At 39.0% G+C, this 20,154-nt stretch overlaps 1 protein-coding gene and 1 pseudogene across 1 annotated transcript; both read left to right on the plus strand.

Moving 5' to 3' along the window:
• Nucleotides 1-3,407: 3,407 nt before the first annotated feature.
• Nucleotides 3,408-11,336, plus strand: LOC149040966 (adenosine receptor A2a-like). Its single transcript, XM_089214623.1, has one exon. It carries the CDS (start codon nt 4,254-4,256, stop codon nt 5,163-5,165), a length of 912 nt encoding a protein of 303 aa, XP_089070749.1. The 5' UTR covers nt 3,408-4,253; the 3' UTR covers nt 5,166-11,336.
• A 6,427-nt stretch (nt 11,337-17,763) lies between these two features.
• On the plus strand, nt 17,764-19,060 carry LOC149040967 (uncharacterized; annotated as a pseudogene).
• The last annotated feature ends 1,094 nt before the right edge of the window (nt 19,061-20,154 follow it).

The following is a 20,154-nucleotide window of genomic DNA, read 5'->3' on the forward strand; positions in this document are numbered from 1 at the left end:
CCGAGTGTTCCGCGGGTGTTAAAAAAAGAGCGGTCGGACGTATTCTTTCAAGAGTTTCTACTGAGAATACGCCATCTCGTCAAGCAGAGCACAAGGAACACCGCGTCAGCCTTTTCCTTGCTAACACCATGTCTAACGCCCCGAAGTACAGTCAGTCATCTTAGACTGGAGACTGGACTTACCTTTTTTTTCACAGAAACCTGGCTGAGAGACACCATCAGTGACAAACTAATTAATATTCCAGGCGTGGACCATTAAGATGGCCAAAAGTTCTTCAGGTTGATCCTGGGCGTGAATTCATGGGTGATTTCAAGAGAGGTACGGCAAAGCTTGATGTGAGGATAAGAAGAAACACTAATGAGAAAAGGTTGTGGTTATTCATCGTGGTGAATAACAATAAAAGCTCAGTTTTTCGTTTGTCTCACGATGTAGTCACGTGTGATGTAGATCGCGACGTTTCGACTTCATACTGCTAGTCTTCTTCAGGCGATGAGGTCGACTGGTTATGCGTGATCTTATAAAGCATCTACTATCTCGTATAATTATGGGGCTACGCTCCGCGCCTTGCGCGCGTCACGAACTCTGCTATTAATAGGATGTAAGAAATGTCAAGGTGTTTTCCCACATATTTGATAATCTGTTAATCTCTATTTCTCAATCTAGTTAATTGTTCTTGAGGGAAATCAATTAAGCACGGAACATTGAAGTTTGACGGCTGATCAAAGGCTCAAGCTTCTACAAGATTAGCAGAGCTATAATAGTTAATGTCTCTGTATCAAAAATATTTTGACTTTCAAGGGCATTCAAGTATATCATGTCTCCTTCGATTAAATCTGGTCAACTGTAGCAGTATCCCAGTGCCGCACTGGACATGATTGTGCACACAACAGCGCTGAAAAACTCATAAAAGAGCATTGCCTTCCCCCGGAAATGTCATAAAATCGTTCCTGACCTCGATGAATAGTTCTAGCGATTGATAGAATTGCATTTGACATGATACATCAGTTCAAAAAGAGCGATAAAAACTTACCCGCTGGTCGACTGTTGAACTCTCGAGGGCTTGATGGCAGGAACATAGGACCATGTGGGCAGCGCACGCACAATTCAACAACTACCGCCGCTGATCTTAATACTGCATCTTCAAAAGCATCGCTACCGAACGAACGAAGGTCACATTTCAACGGATGGAGTGTGGAACGCATATATACATATACATTTGTAGAGAGAGAGCCCAAACCTCTCACGGGAAGTGAAAAATAGTGTTGCTGCTCGTTAATGCTCGCAGCAATAAATTAATATCTAAAAGAATTATATTAACGGCGTAAAATTTACAGTATATACATTGCGGACTAGAGAAAATTACGCCGTTAGTTAACGGAATAAAATATCATATTACATAACGTAAGCCGTCATCTAATTACCGCCAGATGATCATTCAGTCAATCGCAATTGTTGCCTCAGCAAAGTGAAACATGATCACCTTCTTAACCATGAAGCTATGGTGACAATTGGATTGAGTGGATATAGAGATGATCGGCGCCGATTGTGAAAGGCCATCTCCGATACCTGGGCAAATAAGATCAGCATAGCAAGCAAAGTACCAACCGACATCAATGACAAACATCTCTGGGATAACTTATTCAATTTTTCCTCATGCTATTGTACCTTGAATATACCGCGAAGGTCATCGCTTTTAACTGGCGAGGGCCAAATTAACTTCCGGTAATCTATCGCATCAGTTTGACTGCTTCCCGCTTCAGTTTCAGCTTGTAGGTATTAAACCCAAGCAATGAGTTCAGGATACGCTAGACCTTCCCGGATGTCCTTCGAAAAAAAAATGCTTTTTTTGAAGCATAACCACCGTAAACTATATACCAGTGAAAAATTTATGAGCGAATTCATCGCACATCAAATCTGACCACACAAATAAGACTTCTGCACGATCCTGAGAAGTTGGTCTTCAAAGCAGTGGGGGGAATTTTTCGATATCTTCATTGGTTACTTTGCAATTCATTTGTCAAGTTTGCTGATCAAAATTTTACCGATGCGCATTACGTCGGAGGCCATTGGAAGAGATCTATTTTGAAAAACGGAGTTACCCCCAACGCTGTTTAATAAGATGGTTTGTTAGGAGTCTTCGGACCAAATTTCCAGGCAATCCGTTAAGTTTACACACCCTATGAATTCGTTCAAACAAGGCTCATTCGCGTAAAAACGAAGTAGGTTTCCTTTTTTGCTTTCAAAGTTTTCCCAATAATTCACACTTTTGGGTGACAACATGTCATGTTAACAGAAACACAGAGGCGCCCTGCAGAGTTTCAGGAAACTCGGAGCGAAAACACTTCGCTGGTAGCTATGAAACAGTTTCCTGTGACAGACCTTTATTTGAATTTTGCTGAACGGTAATTTTTATTTCACCTCTTTTTATTTTCAACCGTAAGCACCTTAGACAAGCCGCGGCAAACCTTGTGGTTGCTTATCGAGTGCGAGCAGCGAAGATTGTCGAAACCACGAGCCCCTATCCGTTTCGGCGAGATTCTTTTGCCTTTCCGCGTCGAAGTTCTTTAGTTCTTGTAGTGACAGCCAGGCTCCTCTCTTACTTTCACCGATGAACTCTTTTCTTTTTTATCTTTCTCCGTTCGCATTTACTTTTTAACGCAGAAAGATAGCAAAGATCTTCTCTTGCGACCGAAAATCAAGAGATGTTTACGCGATTGGATTTCATGGATCAAGATCTTTAGCCGCAAACAAAGCCCGTCGGTAGTCACCTTTGTCGACATGTTATAATTGGCTATTCACACTTTGGTGGGCTGTATAATTCAATTCGAAAATACGTTTTTGTAAATAACTCGTGCGCGTCTTAATATTTTACCAAAATCTTTCTTGGAAGCTATAGTTCAAATAATAATGTTCTGTTTGACATGAAAAAAATTAAGAAAAAACTGGCCCTCGAAGGTCTACCGTATCTTTCAGAGCTAAGATTGATCCGCCCCATGTGTGCAGACTTAACTTTTTCTCGCGCATGAAGTACAATAGTTTATATTTACATAATCAATAATGTTCTTTATGTTATTGAGCGTCACAGAATTTTTGCTTGGTACAACTAGAGAAAATGTTGAATGGACCAATTAATTGAGAAAGGTCTAAGCAGAACAAAAGATTAAGAAGGCCGCACGAATACTGGCAATTTCCTTTAGTTTTTGGGGCTTATTTAGGCTGATATAGTGAGCTGAAGATTTGCTAATGTGTAATGCATAAATTGTGTGGATAACAATTGATCTTTTTGTCGCTACTTTGGCCTTTATGGTCCGTTGCGGTCACCGGCGAAAGCTTTAGCTGAAGTGAGAAAGCCTCTCTGATCAACTTGAGTGCTTGTATTCATGAATTGTGATCCTGTACAGCTTTCAAGTCTAAGCAACATCATTATTGATTTTCATTTGACTTAAGCCGCTTTAGTGAAAGTTACGGAGAAAGTGTTCAATTGTCAAGTGTCAGGATAAGGTTTTTCACGAAAAGAGATTGTGGCTGTTTTCCCTCCTTTGGAGAAAGGTCTGTTCCTCTCAACAGCGTCTATGGTATGACCACAGGTGGCAAATCTGGACCTTATGACGAGACCCACTTTCAACATGAGCATGAGAGTGCACAGTACGAAGATACACCAACAACTTGTTTTCGAGGGCACAATTGGCGTGGATGTACTTCAGGAAACTTGTGGAGTCTATGACGTAACCACCAAAGGCCAATCTAGACCATTCAGTAATATCCTCATTTGAAACAAGCAACATAATGGTCATCACCAGAATATTAAGTAAAGATTTATTGTCGGAGTTTCAATTGGCATGATGCACCTGCCTCAGTTGGAAGAAGAGCCGACCAAGCTTTTTATGGTTATCGCGATAAGTTTGATCAAGCTCACAGGGACCGAAGCGACTTTGAACTTGTTTTAAAAAAGAGACATTTGACAATATCTGGAAAGTCTAATTAAAAATTGACCTTAATTAATTTTAGATTAGGATTTATCTTTGGGCAGAGCTTGAGGAGAATCCATCTGATAAAGCGGCGTTTAGTGTTTCATGTTCCGCTTTTACTTACTTAAAAGTCATTCCCACGAGATGCTTTTAAATCACCAGGTAAATAAGGGGTCAGATTGCCACCTGCATTTGTCTTCCTCCGATTTCATGGGAGGATAAACATCTGGAAGAAACAGGTCCTCCAGGACACCTAGTTCATTTGAATTGAGCTTCCAATTCGACATGGCAAATTTCTCCTTGGCTAGTTTCATGAACACTTCGAACATCACAGATAGAGAAGCAGATGTCCCATTGGTGGCTGGTTCTATAATCATAATCATCATCAACACCATCACTTTTCCCTGCACAGTTATTCTCAACGTATTTGTGATCAAGGCTGTGAAAACGACGCCTCGACTTCGTAACAACAGCAACATTTTGCTGGCCTGTTTAGCGGTGACTGACGCCTTTACTGGTCTCCTTTGCCAGCCATTGATTATCCTGTGGACAATAATATTATTACTCGGTCACAGTATTAGTCAAACAGTTACAGATTTCTGGTTCACATTTGTTGCTGTTATGCTAACAGCTTCATTCTTTCATGTGATGTTGGTTACGTTCGAGAGACTCATAGCCATCAAATTTACGATGCAATACTCAAACATTGTCACTTATAATAACATGAAGATAGCAGTGCTATCAGTTTGGATCTTTGTTTTCATCAATGGAATTTTAAGAATGACTGTCTACAGAGTAGCCCATTATTTAACAGGCCTTATTATTATTTCAAATATTCTTTTTCACGCCTTCACTTACCTTACCATATATCGAGAGACACGTTGGCACCAAAAAAGGATAGAAACTCAGCAGCTTCCCCAAGATGAAGTAAAAAAGTTTGTCAAAGAGAACAAGGCGCTTAAGACAACTGTGTTTATAGTTGGTGCTGTTATTGTTTGCCTTCTGCCAGTTTGTTTCTGTTTTATCTTAAAAGTTACAGGCCTCTATGAGATTTGCCCCATCAACGCACGATGGATGTTAACATGTGCCATGTTAAACTCGCTTGTTAATCCATTTATTTACTGCTGGAGACAAAAAGAAATGAGAAAGGTCATATTTGGACTAAGAACCCACATCGTGCATGTAGATATCCAGTGAAGGAGGGCAATGTAAAAGAAAGGGTAACAACTTGATAACTACACATGTAAAATTTTCCCTACGTCTTTTCCATACACCGGATGAACAAGACTCCTTAGTCATTCTTTTTCATATCAATTATGTTTTTAATCACGATAGATGATTCGTCAACCGCATGGAAAATTAAAAAGTTTCTTGTAAAAATCATTTTTGATGCTAGAAAAACTCCTTTTTAGAGTGCATGTGTTTCCATTTGCCCTTTTCTTGTGCATTAATTACAGTAATTCTCAATTTTATAATGCATGAGGTTACTGATTTTATTGGGAACAAGTTTGTATATTAATCGCAGTATATTTAAGGTACAATAGCAAAATAATAAATTGAATAAGTCATCTCAGAGATGTTTGTTATTGATGTTGGTTGGTACTTAGCTCACTATGCTTATCTTATTTGCCTAAATATTGGAGATGGCCGTCGATACCAACCATCTCCATTTTCACTCGATCCAATCGTTACCATAGCTTCATGGTTAAGAGAGTAATGTCCCACTTTGCTAAGGCAACAATTGTAAAGTTATTGACCGAGTGATCATCCAGGGGAAACTATAACATTCGATTAGCTACAGAATCGTAGAAGTCCCTCAATAACGTCCAGATAGCATTAATTTGTGGTTACTGACTTCTAACAAACTAAGGTAAACTGCATTTGACTTGCCTTTACTCGTATGTAATGTTTCAAAATACTCTTAAATGTAGGTCTGCTTACTTAGATTAAATGACAAGCAACATGAAAAATCCAATACAATACTTTGCAAGTTTATTGTGTCGTACGTATCAGATGTCTCAGTTGTGTATGGACAGTTCTTGAAAGTTCGGTAAAGAAATGTAATTAAATTAGATTTTCGGCAACGTCAACAATAAAACTAGACTAAGAATCTGGTTGTCAGCAATTTACCAAATAGCGAGAACGATTACCCAATGTATTTGCTTAAGATCGTAATATAAACCGAGAAAAATAACAGTCTGTCAGTACTTTTAATGAAGCTTACATCATTTAAAATAAAATTGATAATTCTCCCTAGTTTTACTGAGTTTTACATCCGCAATAACAGTAAAATCATTCATTTCCGCACGATCCACCGTAAATTTAAAGTGCCTATTTATATCAAAGTTAGAGCCCTTTCCTGAGCCGACCGATATCCTATTGCGTGAACAGTGCGAAGCCTCTGGCGGATACTGGCACCAACTTAGGTTTCCGAAAATCCATCCCAAGAGCCGTCAATTCCCTCCTGCTCTCAAGAAACTAGAAGTAGCAACAGTAGCAATGTCAATGCGATAACAGCAATATTTTATTGAATTAGATGGTGGCGAATCCAAGTGCTGTGTGAAAGTCGAATGCGTACGAAATATCCATTTACCATACGTTGTTAGTTATTTGGCGTTGAGCGAAATGGGTCATATGGCAATGCTGCAATCAAAATAAGGAAGTTTTTTTCTATCAAAATCCCTTTTTGAGATTAAATTGAATCAGTTGACTATAAACTCACTCATTTTCTGTTTGACCGGCTCGACGAAGATTGCAATCTCTGAGGAAAGGAGCAAATTGCAGTGAAACTACCCGCCGATGACTTTTCGGCGAAAAATCATCGTGCCTCGTAATACAGCTGATTCTTTTGCCGAAAGTTAGCTTTTGGTTTGTTAAGGGAATTACTCTACAGCAAGGAGACTCTAGAGCACTGACCAAGGGAAACCTTCGCCGCGCTCAGTGCGAAGGAATAAAATGTTATGGAAACAGAAACGAACACAGTTACCCATTCTTAACATAGATTTCGCCATAGAAAACAAAACAAAAACGCAGCAAACAAAACATTCAGTAACAGGAGTTTTTCTGGTCTAATCTTGACCTGAACACCGCCGATGAGAAACCGTCTTTGTCACTCCTGGTCGAAATATTCGTTTGATGCACGCAGCTCTCCTTCGTGGGGCTGAACCGTACTAGCAACTTCCATTTCTTCTTTCTTCTTCTTGAGTACGATGTATCACAATTCTTGGTACAGCTTGCTGAAAGTAGGTGGACATTACTATCGGACATTATTTCAAGAGTATTTCAACACTGACTGATACAAATTTAGAAGACGGTGAGAGATTTATAAGTGTCAACTGAGAGTTTTCACAGTTTTCTACGTCGTCACCCGCTAACTCGTTACTAGTCCACGGGACAATAGTACTTTTAAGACAAAATAAGAGCCCTTTAGCGCCCGAAAAAACCGAGTTTTAAGTTTTTGGAAATTTTCCGTCCATCGGCATTGGTTTGCACATATGATAAGCTAAATATTTACGCAAAAAATATTTCGTGTCATAAGCACTTTAATGCGGTAAAAAAAAGACGATTTTCCCTCGCACAACTCTTTTGGGTTTTCTTCACCCTATTTTACCTGTTTTCGTCTAATCGAACTTATCTTTTATCATTTCCAAATAAAAATTAACAAACGCATAAATTTTACCCAAAATTAATAAGAATCATGACTTTAATTCATGCACAAGAAAAGAGTAAGTGGAAACACATGCACGCTATAGTAGAGGGTTTCTGTACAAGGCCTCTTAAAAACAGCAATGCATTGTCGCAAAATATTTAGTTGATCTTCAGCTTCTGGCTTTAGCATGGAGTATAGTTTAATATCGTGCGAAGATCAAATGAATCTTTTTTAACAATGCGTTGGGTGAAAAGCTTCACATTTAGGACAATTTAGTGTGCATGTGTTTCCACATGCCTTTTTCTCGCACATGTGGAATAACTGACAGTAATTCCTAATAGCAGAACTTTTAAGGTTGTTAATTATGTTGTAGTGTAATTAATAAAGTTTAGCAGAGTTGGAGAGTGCCAGTGTTTTTATAACAAATGATGTAAGCTTCAGTGAAATTAGTGAGTACTGGTTTTTATTTTCGTTGTATCGTATGATCTTAAATTAAATTATTGAGTAATCGTTCTTGTAGTTTAATAAAATTACTGAAAACCAACTTTCTCTGAATCTGCTTTTATTGTTGAGGTGACTCATTATTTTCATTTCTTCACCGAACTTTCCAAAATACAAATAAACCTTTGATATGTACATGTTTTTTGTTCAACTTATTTTCTTAGTAAGCTGAATTCGTTTGAAATGTTCCTTGTTTCCACACCTGATATCCTTTGCGCACAAGCGTCAATGCAATGGAAATAAATTTGAAGGTGTATACTCAATTAAAATTGTTCCCCCTTCGAGAGCATTGTGAAGCATCAAAGACTAGTGAGAGCAGTTTATGATCGTGTCATGTGAACTTGCTCTTGGTTTTTAGAAGTCCAGATACCGCAGATCACTGAAATCCGGAAAGTAATGACGAAATTATGCATCTTCCCCTTAGCCAAGCGAATGTTTCAGTTTCATTTGCTCGTATAACACTCCTTCTTTGTTCCATTGGCTGTCGTGGTTTCTTTGATACTTATAACATCAGTTGATCAGGCATGAAATAAACTCCAGGTCAATAGAAACTATTATTAATATCATGACTGACATGCAACCAGTTGATCAAAAACGCTACGAGCTATTAAAGAGCTATCTAAATGGCTTTAATTGTAGAACATCAAAAAGAATCACTGTTGCATTCAGGACACAACGCAAATCCTGTACACTTATTAGCATTCCTTTGCTTAACTCGTTCGCGTCTGAAGCTTTTATAGTCATTGGCAATGTTTAAACTTTTTTCGAAGAAAAAAAAATTGTTTTTTTACGAAATCTATATGTATAAGTAGTACTGGATTGAAGACTAACTCTCCGACGTCTCTACTCGATTTTGTACGTCGGCGTCGCCCTCCCGTTGTCCGTCTCTCCCAGTTTGATCCTTACTTCCAGAATTTTTCCACAGCTTGTTTTTCCCGGTTTTCTTACCCCTCAAATATTATTTCACATCTTACATGTCGCTTAGTCGACGGTCTCATTGGAGTTGACTGTTACCCGTAAATCTGCTAATTATTCTAGATTAACCGTCGTAGAAAAATGACCACAATTTTAACCATTAATCGTAAAAAGTTCTTCCAGGTCGTGTCTCCTCAGTTTTTAGAAAATCTCGGGGTTTTTTATCTTTATTTATTTATTTTGATTTTTTTGTCACAGGCTGTTTTAGTCAAGTTTCGATGGTAGGCAACCGTGGAAAAAATTACCTCAATATTTTCTACACTCGAGGAACCACACCGACCAAGGGTACCATCCTCTCATGCTGACGACGGTTTCTAATCACCATCTTCCAAAGTGAAAAGTAATTTCTTTTTCTCACCTCTTCAACGGTACAGTGGAACCTCTCTAAACCGGACACCCTTGGGACCGGAGGAAATGTCCGGTTTAGAGGGGTGTGCGGTGTACTGATGTTTTACCCATAGGGCAATTTTATGCCGCACATTGTATTGTCTGACTGTGAGTACCAGTACATGATACAAGAGTACTAATAAAGCGCTTCAGTAAAGGAACAAACAACATGGATCAGAAGGAAGCTTTTCAACGTCATTTTATTTAATTTATTTAATCAATTTAACCCTAAGCAAAAAAATTCAGTGTTACACACAGGGTAATATGATTGCCGCTTTTAAATCATTTAAACATGGAATGTTCAAGATTCTCTGTCTAAATTTCCAAGATGCTTTTGAAAAGGTGTGATTTGATTTTGGCGGTGAGCTTAACAACTTTCACAAATGAATAAAGGGGGTAAGTTTCTAAAGAAACTGTGGTGTTGCGTCGGAGAGAGTGGGGGAGTATAGCAGAGTAAAGCTCTCACGAAGGGCTAACGCTCGAAACGTCAGCTTTTTTACCCTTTACGGTGGCCAATTTACGTTTTCAACTCAGTTGTTAACACTAAATTACCTACTTAAAACTTTCACGTCCCGTTTAACGAGGTCAATTTCTTTGTCAGTTGGTGATTACGGACTCAAAAGAGCGTCCGGTTTCCGAAAGTGAGAAGTTCCAGATTACTGAGGTCAAAAATAGAGGAAATGTATGACAGAGGTTTTGGGGCCGAGAAAAAGGTCCGGTAAAGAGAGGATTCCGGTTTAAGGAGGGTCCGGTTTAGAGGGGTTCCACTGTATGTGACGAGACATCATGTCTGTCGCATAACGATAACGTGCAAAAGAAGTGCGTCGCGTGCCATCTTAGGGAACGGCTGCCAATGGAACTAGCAGATATCAATTCTGAAAATATCGAGGTTCATATCTCATTTAATAACTCTATCCATGGAAATTGGAAGAGGTTGAGCAAATTAGACATAGGTGCACTCACTACTTCAATTGACAAGATGTGACAAAACATCCTCTGTCGCATAACGTGATAAAGAAGTGCGTCCTAAGGAACGGCTGCCAATGATCATTACTAACAGTTTTAGAGTCAGAAAATATCGAAGTTTATCTCTCATTCAATAAAACTATTCAAAGAAATGGGCAAAAGTTATCAAGCGGATAAGACATGGCGCGCTCTCTTCTTCAAACGACAAGAAATGGCTTATGCAGGTTGATGCAGAAATTTTCTTCCCTTTGTTATTGATTTCCTCTTTCATTCTGACAAAGTGCCAAGCGACTTGTTTCATTGTTTGAAATTCAAATGTTAGTTTATTGTACTTCACTTATATTATTTGAGTGACTAAATAATATCATTTGGCTCTAACTTTCTATCTCTCTCTGAGTTTCTTTGAATGCTTTGTAGGCCAGTAGCTAAATTTAGAATAAAACTTCTCGTTTTGCCTTTGGACGATTAGTTTAGACCAAATACTTAAAACGCATCATTCTGCTTACAAAAACTAACACAATTTATCGCATTCAAAATTAAACGAGAAAATTAACTGATACCAAGACTAAATCCTGGCCATTACAGCCAAAATCTGTCATTTTAAGAGTATATTATGATCGAGAGAAAATAACCTTAAGTACCACTGACTGTGTAAAAATCCTCGAAAAGTTAACACATTAATGAATTTGACGTAAACTAAGATAATCGAGCAATCGGACAACTGATTATTCTGATTAGAACAGGAAAAAAACGATTAAGAAAAAATCTGTAAGAAACTCTGGAAAACATTTTCAAGACGTTTCAACTACGACGTAAATGTAACGCCTTAGTCCTCTAAGTAGGTAATACTTTGATTAAAAATAACGTTTTACATAGCTAGTCACGATAATTTCAAGACATCATATGAAAAAAAAAAACAGCTTCAGCAGGATAGCAAATATCAAGCTCGTAGGAGCAGTTCAGACAAGCAAAATTGTAACTTTTGAATCAATGGAAATCCGTTCTCTTGTTACACTTGACTGTGGCCGTCTTTTGGTTCTTCCTGCCTTGAAAAGAAGACTCTTGACAAAGATTTCATCGGTAGCTTACTGGTTTCTGGTCCAAATATCAGCGTTTTTGTAGGTATTTGAAAACTCCCTGGGATTCCAATGCTCACTCCTTAACTGAAAAAAAAAAGAATCGAATTTTAGGGAGAATAGTTGAGTTGCCATGTACTTTTTCCTAGCACATGAAACGATACATTGCGCAACAGGATTGTTTTAAAGATAATTTCCTTTTTTACTCCACTATTTTTCTAAAAAAAATCTTATCATCGTTAATGAGTCCCCTTGATTATGCTGTATCTCAATTTGCAGAAGCAAAAATTAAATTCGTAACTCAACTGAAAGGAAAATAACGCACAAGTATCAGTGCTTACATATAACCAATGATTATGATTTAATGTAACTTTGTATCAAATGCAATGTATAAATAGAATATTTACTTGCTTCAGCTTCTAAATCTTTTTGAAATCCAGGTTGACGACATCACCAATGAGTACAAATGGTGTCCAGTGCTTCACCTCCTTGAACTTTTCAATTTCTCTCATACACTTCATGGCATGATCGAGAGCTTCACTTTCCTTCTTGCCTTTAGCAAGTGCATCGTAGAAACTCGCCAATCACCCACAAGGTTACCACAACAGATCTAGCACCGGAACCCAAAAGTGCACGCGCCATGCCGACCACCCTCTCAGCCGTGACCTCCCCACGAGCAGTGTAATAACAGCTAAGTACAACTAGACGTGCTCGCAACCCAGCTTCTATCACATCTTCCATCGTCAGAAGATAGTCTTTCTCTTGCGGCTGAGGGTTTTCTCTTGTGGTGTTTGGTGCCAAGATAACTTCTCCAGTTTCCATTTTAGTGTGCGCTGCAATGTGAACTAACGCCACTGATGATATTCGTTTCAAAAATTCCAATTCCCTCTGATGCTTATAATTGTTCACGTGTACCTTCCTCACCTTTATGTCATCATTGCTGAGAAAAACCCAGAAGTTAACGCACGGTCCACTCACAGCCATGAAAATTGTATCTAATGGAACACAACTCAGAGAAAACGCACGAAGCTCTATACGTTGAAGAACTTCCAGGGTAATATTTGTGTCCATGAGATCTCTCAGAGCTTGAGTACAACCTTTTTCTGCGGCAAGACGAGCCTTAACAATTTTACCTTGACTGAGATTTACACGCCACAAGCCTTTGTATGCTCTTTCGTGCTGATTACGAAAACAAAGTTTCCACTCATCGTCAGGTTGAAGACTGGCCCTGATACCATCATACACCTCTACACTCGAGTGATAGCAAGAAAAGGCTTTCTAAAGACTTCCTTGGCACTCAAAAATGATACCAAGGAAGCATAATGCGCACGCCTCTCCAGTCTTGTCTCCCACTTCTTTGAATATTTTTAGGTGACGTTTGTGACACTCCATTGCTGTTATGAACTGTCCAAGACCTTGATAAGCGTTTCCGAGATTTCCATAACTTGTTCCCTCTCCCGCCTTGTCTCCCACCTCTTTAGAAATTTCTAGATGACGTTGATGGTACTCGATTGCTGTTTTGAGCTGTCCTACTCCTTGAAAAGCGTTGCCGAGACTATCATAACTTTTTCCCTCTTCAACCTTGTCTCCTTTTTCTTTAGCAATTTCTAAAGGACGTTGATGGTACTCGATTGCTGTTTTAAACTTTAGTAGACCTTGATAAGCGTTGCCGAGACCGCCATAACTGATACCCTCTTCAACCTTGTCTCCCACTTCTTTAGCAATTTCTAGATGACGTTGATGGTACTCGATTGCTGTTTTGAACTGTCCTAGACCTTGATAAGCTTTGCCGAGATTGCCATTGCTTTTTCCCTCTCTCGCCTTGTCTCTCACCTTTTTAACAATGTCTAGATGACGTTGATGGTACTCGATCGCTGTTTTGAACTGTCTTAGACCTTGATAAGTGTTGCCGAGATTGCTATAACTTCTTCCCTCTCCGGTCTTGTCTCCCACTTCTTTCGCGATTTCTAGGTGTCGTTGATGGTACTCAATTGCTGTTTTGAACTGCCCTAGACCTTGACAAGCGTTGCCGAGATTCTCATAACTGACTCCCTCTCTGGCCTTGTCTCCCATCTCTTTAGCAATTTCTAAATGACGTTGGTGGTACTTTATTGCTCTCTTGAACTGCCCAAGACCACAATAAGTACATCCGTGATTGGCATAAATGTTTGTCATGACTTCCAGTTCAGCATTAGATTTGCTTATTAATTGAAACAGACGTTGGTTATTGTTTTCAATCTTAAAACGTGTCAAGGATAGATAAATCATGATTGAATTTACGAAAATGCAATGGAAAGGTGTATTTTTAAAAAAGTTGAGAGTATTGGATAGAACCTTAAAAATTGAATGATATTTCGAACGTGGGCTTCTTGTTGAGATTTTATTTCAAGTTATTCGAGAGAGTTAACCAGTTCTGAAGCGCATTTATTAGTTTAGGCTCAGGTGTCTAGGTGATGCGCGTCTGAAGACAAAAACTAGGGGCCTTCAGCACAAACTCTGCGAATTAGTTAATCTGGCCTCTTCTTTAATTTTGAGGAAAGTTTCGTAACATAATCGAAAGAACTCCTTGAGAATATTTTAGCTTCTTTAAACTGCTCAGTGCAGTGTAAGAGAACATCGCTTGCATTATGTATAGAAGAATCTCTCTGGAACGTATTGATTTTTCTTGAAATATTACTCGCATTTATCTCGTATCACGTTTGAAACATTCCTTAAAGGATACGGCCAATCCCGTACGCAACCAGCTCCTCGCTTCTTTATACAAGCAAAGTTCGACACAAGCTCTGGCTCCTGAAAAGGAGAGAATGATTGGTGGTGCGAGGTAATTTATCACTATTAAGGTATAAACGTATTGATGAAATGGACTTAATTTGTCATTTAGCTGGGAACAAAAATTGTGATAATCAAGGAAATTTGAACTTGTGGAAGAACTGAAAATAAACAATAGAGAGCTAATGCAAAGCGGCTACCAATTAAGGTTTAATTGATGATGATAATGATGAATTTATAAAGCGCATTTTTCCTTTTAGTGTGCTCTTATGCGCTTTTCAGCACTTTTCGGGGAAGTTTCAACCAACTAGAAAAGTTTAATATCTGTGCATTTTGTTTGTGTACAAGCTGTTGGGAGTCTGGGCTGTAGCTTGGCTATTACCACAAGTTCATCTGTTTGAGTTTAGGTCGAGAGGGTTTCCAAACTCCCTTTACACCTGGCTTGCGTTTTCCAAAATATTACAAGTTTCACCGGGAGATCCTATCTTAAATCAACTTTGTTTACAATCGCCCTTCAAGAAAGTTTATCTGTGCATTTTGTTTGTTTTAAAATGTGCGAGCTATTAGGAGTTTTAGCTGTAGCTTGGTCATAACCAAATCAAGTCTATTCGGTTTACATTAAAGGTCGAGAGACTTTCCAAAATCCCTTTTACACCTGGGTTACGCTTTACAAAATATCAAGTGAGAATATAAAAACCCCTTGAGTTATTGAGAAAAAAATGCATAAAGCAAAGCAAAGGAAAGCCAGGACCGAAAAAGGTTAAAACTTGTGAATGCTCTGATAACAAAAAAAAACCATCGTGCTGAGGGTGACAAGGGTTCATGGTTTACCCATCCTTCAGAAAAGTAAGCCGGTAAAGCATGCTCTTCTTTATCACTTGGTTTTTCTCATACATGTATTTGTCTATTGAGAACAAACTCGAAGAGGTTAACTAAAGAAATTTTATTGGGAAAGTGGGCCGATGTACAGCCTTCTAAAGCTTTCTCTTGTTTAGTAATACACATGCATAAGAGTTATTAGATAACCGCGCGTGGATACGAATTTTACCATCGAGTGTTCATGACATCTTTTGCACCTTCAAAGTGATGATTCGATGTAAGCAGATAAATTCGAATCCATGGACCGACATGTATCATCCTTTTTATTCAAAAGATATTTTTTGTAAATTTTAATTAAAAAACAGTTTTTAAATAAGAACATCGAATACAGAGATCCATTGCACCGAAAGTCAGCTCGCCGGAAAACCAATTCAATTTCGGACATTGTAATACAGTAATTTCTTATTACAAGAACTATTTCCTTTAAAAAGAATTGAATTCTGTGTAATAGTTCATACAGACAAGTGACGCAAATGATACTGGAATCAGAAATGCTGCAGCTTCGTAGATCCCTCATGGGAAGATAAATAAGCTTCCTCAAGGCCTATTATGTTTATCAACATGTCAGCATTGGTATCTAATTTGTCGTTGGTTAAAAATGATTTTTTTTTCTTTGTCACGAAGGAGCTTGAAATTTCCTTTCTTTCACTATGTATTTTAAGACATGAAACTTTCGACATTGATGATCTTAGCACTATGCAGGATGATCCTTTATGTATCCACTGTACTTCGTGGCTCATTAACGAGAAGTCTATAGCTATGCGTGAGAACTTCAGATCGTAAAATCCGATGGTCTAAGGTTCGAGTCCTTCAGAGGAAAGTTAATGTTTTTCTTTCCTCTTCCCCTTTCCATCCCGCGTTCGTGACGAGTGAATAAGATCGATATTTCTTTCATTCTTTTGTCTCATGTTTCAAATTATTTCTATTTCTATCTTTCGTCAATACCCGTTTATCTCATTCACTGCATTAGGTCGCTGTTAACTTATTCTGTCCTCACCTTAACTCCTTTTCAAATGTGATTTGCTCCACAAGCGTGTATCAAAACGGTGCACTTGGTAACACCAGCAGTATTGAAGAAGCTGAATATGAGCTCATCGAACTAGAAACAGAAAATCGTGTATCATTGTGTATTTCATGATCCATGCTTCTATTTCGTGGCTATGCTGTTTCACTATTTATACGCCAAGTTGAGACTGGGCCTCATAAAACATCTTTGCGGTTTTCATTTTCATTAATCCGGAGTATAGCACTATGATATAAACATCCTACTTTTTAATTTTTTTCGCTGATGTGATAGTCGTTAAACCACCGTCTGCTTGGGTTGTTAAGCGCCGCACTGCCGTGCAGTAGGTCGTGGGTTCAGGCCCCGGACCGGACCAACACTCATAGTCCTGAAAGGACTGGGGAGAATGAGCTGCCTTTGCTATGACTTTTGTAAATGGTTAGACAATCTTAGTCTTCTCGGAACAGAAGGATAAACTGCAGGCCCCATCTCCTGCATCTTCTTCGTACTGGTTAACAGGGAACGTGAAGAATCCCCGCACTCTTCGCCATGAGTAGGGAACGCTTCTCCCAGCGTTGTAGTGTGGTCTTGTTTTCAAAAATTAGAAAAACTGGAGGCACCTGCTAAATTTCCTTTAAAAAAAATTGTAATTGCTAAAGTTCTTTTCAAAAGGTTGTAAGTGGTATCAGAGGATATCAATATCATTGTTATTATCCTTATCGTTGTTGAAAATCCAGTCTTTTCGGAGGGTCTGAATGGGGTTTAGTGTTTAGTGTTATTTGTCCATATTTTTTAGTGTTTACTGTTAAATTGGCCATTTTTTTAAATGTTTACTGTTCTTGAAAAAAATACTGTTTAGTGTTTGAAAGGAGACCCCAAAGTTTTTTTTAAGGATTTTCAAATTTTATCTGCTCTTTTAAATTCTGCAAGAAAATCAAGAAAATCACTCACGAACAGTGAGCCAAAGCTGAAATGCTCTTGTCCTTGGAACCGATAATGCGCCTTACTAGACCTTCGGTACTGGATGTACCTAAGGGGATACGTTTGGTAATCCACACAATAGTTCCTGAAAAGTATCGCTTCTGGAAATCCAACCAAATTAGTGTTTGCAAAAGACCAATTGCACTTTAAATTGGGCCCCAAGGCAAAGTACTGGCGTTAGACTACGATTTCGACTCTCGATAGTCTCGTAGAACTGCTTTTACACCGACCAGTCGATGTAAATGTTCGGAGGGAAGTATTCAAGGATGCGCGGGACCTATGCTTTACCAATGGCGTAGTCTTCGTTGCAGAGAGAGGCTCATCAGCAATCCGTTTCATTGAATTGAAAGGCGAAGTACTTTTCAAACCCGGACGCCTAAAATCGCGAGCTGACTTGCTCTCGCAGCTTAGTCGTTTCAGATTGTCACTTGAGGGTACAGGTCCAGTTCTACAGAAGCGGTTGACGACACATCTGAGATCTTTAGCTGCACAAGTCGAGAACTGTATAAACAAATTGTCCAGATTAACCCACCTTTAAATAAATCAACTTCCATCTGTGCGGTAAGTAAGGATATCCTCTTGTGTGCAGATGATGAGCAGAGAAGCATAATGCAGCTGGAGTTAGAGTACAATGGAGTGGCTATCATCGGAAGTAGGCTGAGACAGATAAACTACTCCAATGACGTGACAAGTGTTGAATCTCTTTATGTTCTGCGGCAATCAGCATACTTGGCTGCAACTAGCGCAGCTGGAGGGTTATATGGTTGTAACCTTGATTCTGTCAATGTTGAGCGACTCTTGCGGAATTCTTCAGATTCTTGTAAGAAAATCAGGAGGCTGTATGGTTATGAGGGCAACATTGTTTTCACCGACAACAAAGATCAAAAGGTTAAGACCTTTAATCACTTGAGTGCAACAGTCGAGACCTTGTTGGGTACTGGCCATGAAGGAACCGTTGATGGAACTGAAGAAAGCTGCTCATTTACACAATTTCATGCAATCTGTTCCTTGTAGAAAATTTTTTTGTTTCCTATATAGCTGCTGAAACAATCAAACTAGCTTCGGGGCTTACTGGCAAAGTGTCCTTTCCTCGCAACCTCGAATGTCTCTATGATAGTTTTGGAATTGGTGCACATACGATCTACGCGGTCCAATTATCTCTTCAAGATGTTGTGTGCAATGTTTCATCTGTAAATGCTTATATTAAAGACAGTCGCTGAAGTAAGGCAAAATGAAAAGAAACGGCAACAATAAATGGCCCTGAAGGAACTATTTCCAGCAAAACACAGGAGTCATTGGTGCTTCTCGAAAGAGGTACGGAACAGCTACGAGATAACGTTAAGAATGTAAACGAGGACTATCTTGGTGACATTGACCTGCGTACGCTGCTAACAACTCAGGTGGAGAACCTTCATGCAGTCTCCCAATTAAAAAACGAGACTTTCACCGCTCTTCAGTATGCTCAAGACACTTGAGAAGTCTTATTATCCAGTGCCTAAATCCAGTGTGGAGTTACGGGACGTAGATTTGATGAAACCTCCTCCAGCTGATAACGTTGACCCCAACATTGAGGCAGCCATGAAGGAATTGGTTGACAGGTATCGACCTGTCAAGGACGGTAAGAAGCGAATCAACAAAAGACAAAGCAGGAGCCCTGCCGTCAGATGATCCAGGGACAGACAATGAAGAACGAGTCGATCAGGATACAAATATTCCACGAGCTACAAACGAAATACCGAGAATCACCTTCGTTGACGAAAGCATGCTCGGAGTTGTCGCAGTTGGTGACGTGACAGACCTCCCCAAACAACAGGATGAATTCGACATCGACTCGGAGAGCGATGCGGATAATGATACAGACATAACGTTCAGCAGATTTGGTCGCACCACCCGCGCTCATTTCCGCCTTGATCATTAGAAACAGTTGGGACAATCGCGACTATTCAGATATGGAATATAATCAAATGTTTTTGGATGGAGTGACATGTCTGTCATTTTTGTTGACCATTGTAGCCGATCTTATTGGTAAAAGAATATTCTGTTATTGCATTCATTACTAGTCAAATTTAAACACTCATATATGTTAACTCTCATTTTCCTTGTAATTTTCGTATTTATCTCTTTTTGTTTACAGTGCAGATACACCAACTGGGACCATCTCACAAAGCCAACCAATCATACTGAGGTATTCATACAACGGATGGCAATCCGTAAATTTGCTTAATTTTACTGTTTATTTCGATGTTCTATCCCATTGGCTGTTTGATTTCAATATCGTAATCTGATTTGTTACTAATATATTCTCTCTAAGTGGTCAGGTTGGTGAATCCTCGCTGTAAAAGCGCTTTAAGAATAGAATTGTTATGAGTTATACCAGCCAAATATGCGGTAGTCTTCAAATATCGTCGGTCATAAGTCTGTGGACATCTTTGGCAGTCTCAGTGAACATCTTCGGCAGTCTTTGGACATCTTCAGCAGTGTTCGGACATCTTCGGCAGCCTTCAGACATCTTCGACAGCTTTCGGAAATCTTCGGCAGCTTTCGGATATCTTCCTCACTCTTCGGAAGTCTTGAAATAATCCTGAATTGTTGGAAAATGGCCAAAAAAACCTTTTTGAGACAGTAAACATAGGCCCAACATAGATATTTCCCCTTTTAGGATGTGGTTTGTTTGTTTATGGGAAAAAAATTATGTTACGACGAATTTTTTAATGTTAGTGTTAAAATGGCTGAAAATTAACTGTTTAATGTTATACAGTTAAAAAAATAAGTGTTTAGTGTTATCGAAGTACCCCCATTCAGACCCTCATAAAGGCCTGTAGCTGTGACGATAAGACAGAGGCAAAGTGGAAGAAGGTAAACAATAACAGCCCCAACTACAAAGACAGTTGTTTTAAGTGCCTTGTCCTCTTTGGTAAATCTTTCTGCTCCTACCTGGGGCAGTTTTTGCGTTATTATCCTCTCTTGGTGACGCAGTGTTTCACGATAAATTATGAAGTA

The sequence above is a fragment of the Pocillopora damicornis genome, chromosome 8 (genome assembly GCF_964200805.1).
Source record: "Pocillopora damicornis chromosome 8, jaPocDami1.2, whole genome shotgun sequence".
Taxonomy (NCBI): domain Eukaryota; kingdom Metazoa; phylum Cnidaria; class Anthozoa; order Scleractinia; family Pocilloporidae; genus Pocillopora; species Pocillopora damicornis.

Excerpts from the sequence above, each read along its gene's own strand:
- LOC149040966 (XM_089214623.1), top strand. The coding sequence starts at position 4,254 with ATGGCAAATTTCTCCTTGGCTAGTTTCATGAACACTTCGAACATCACA.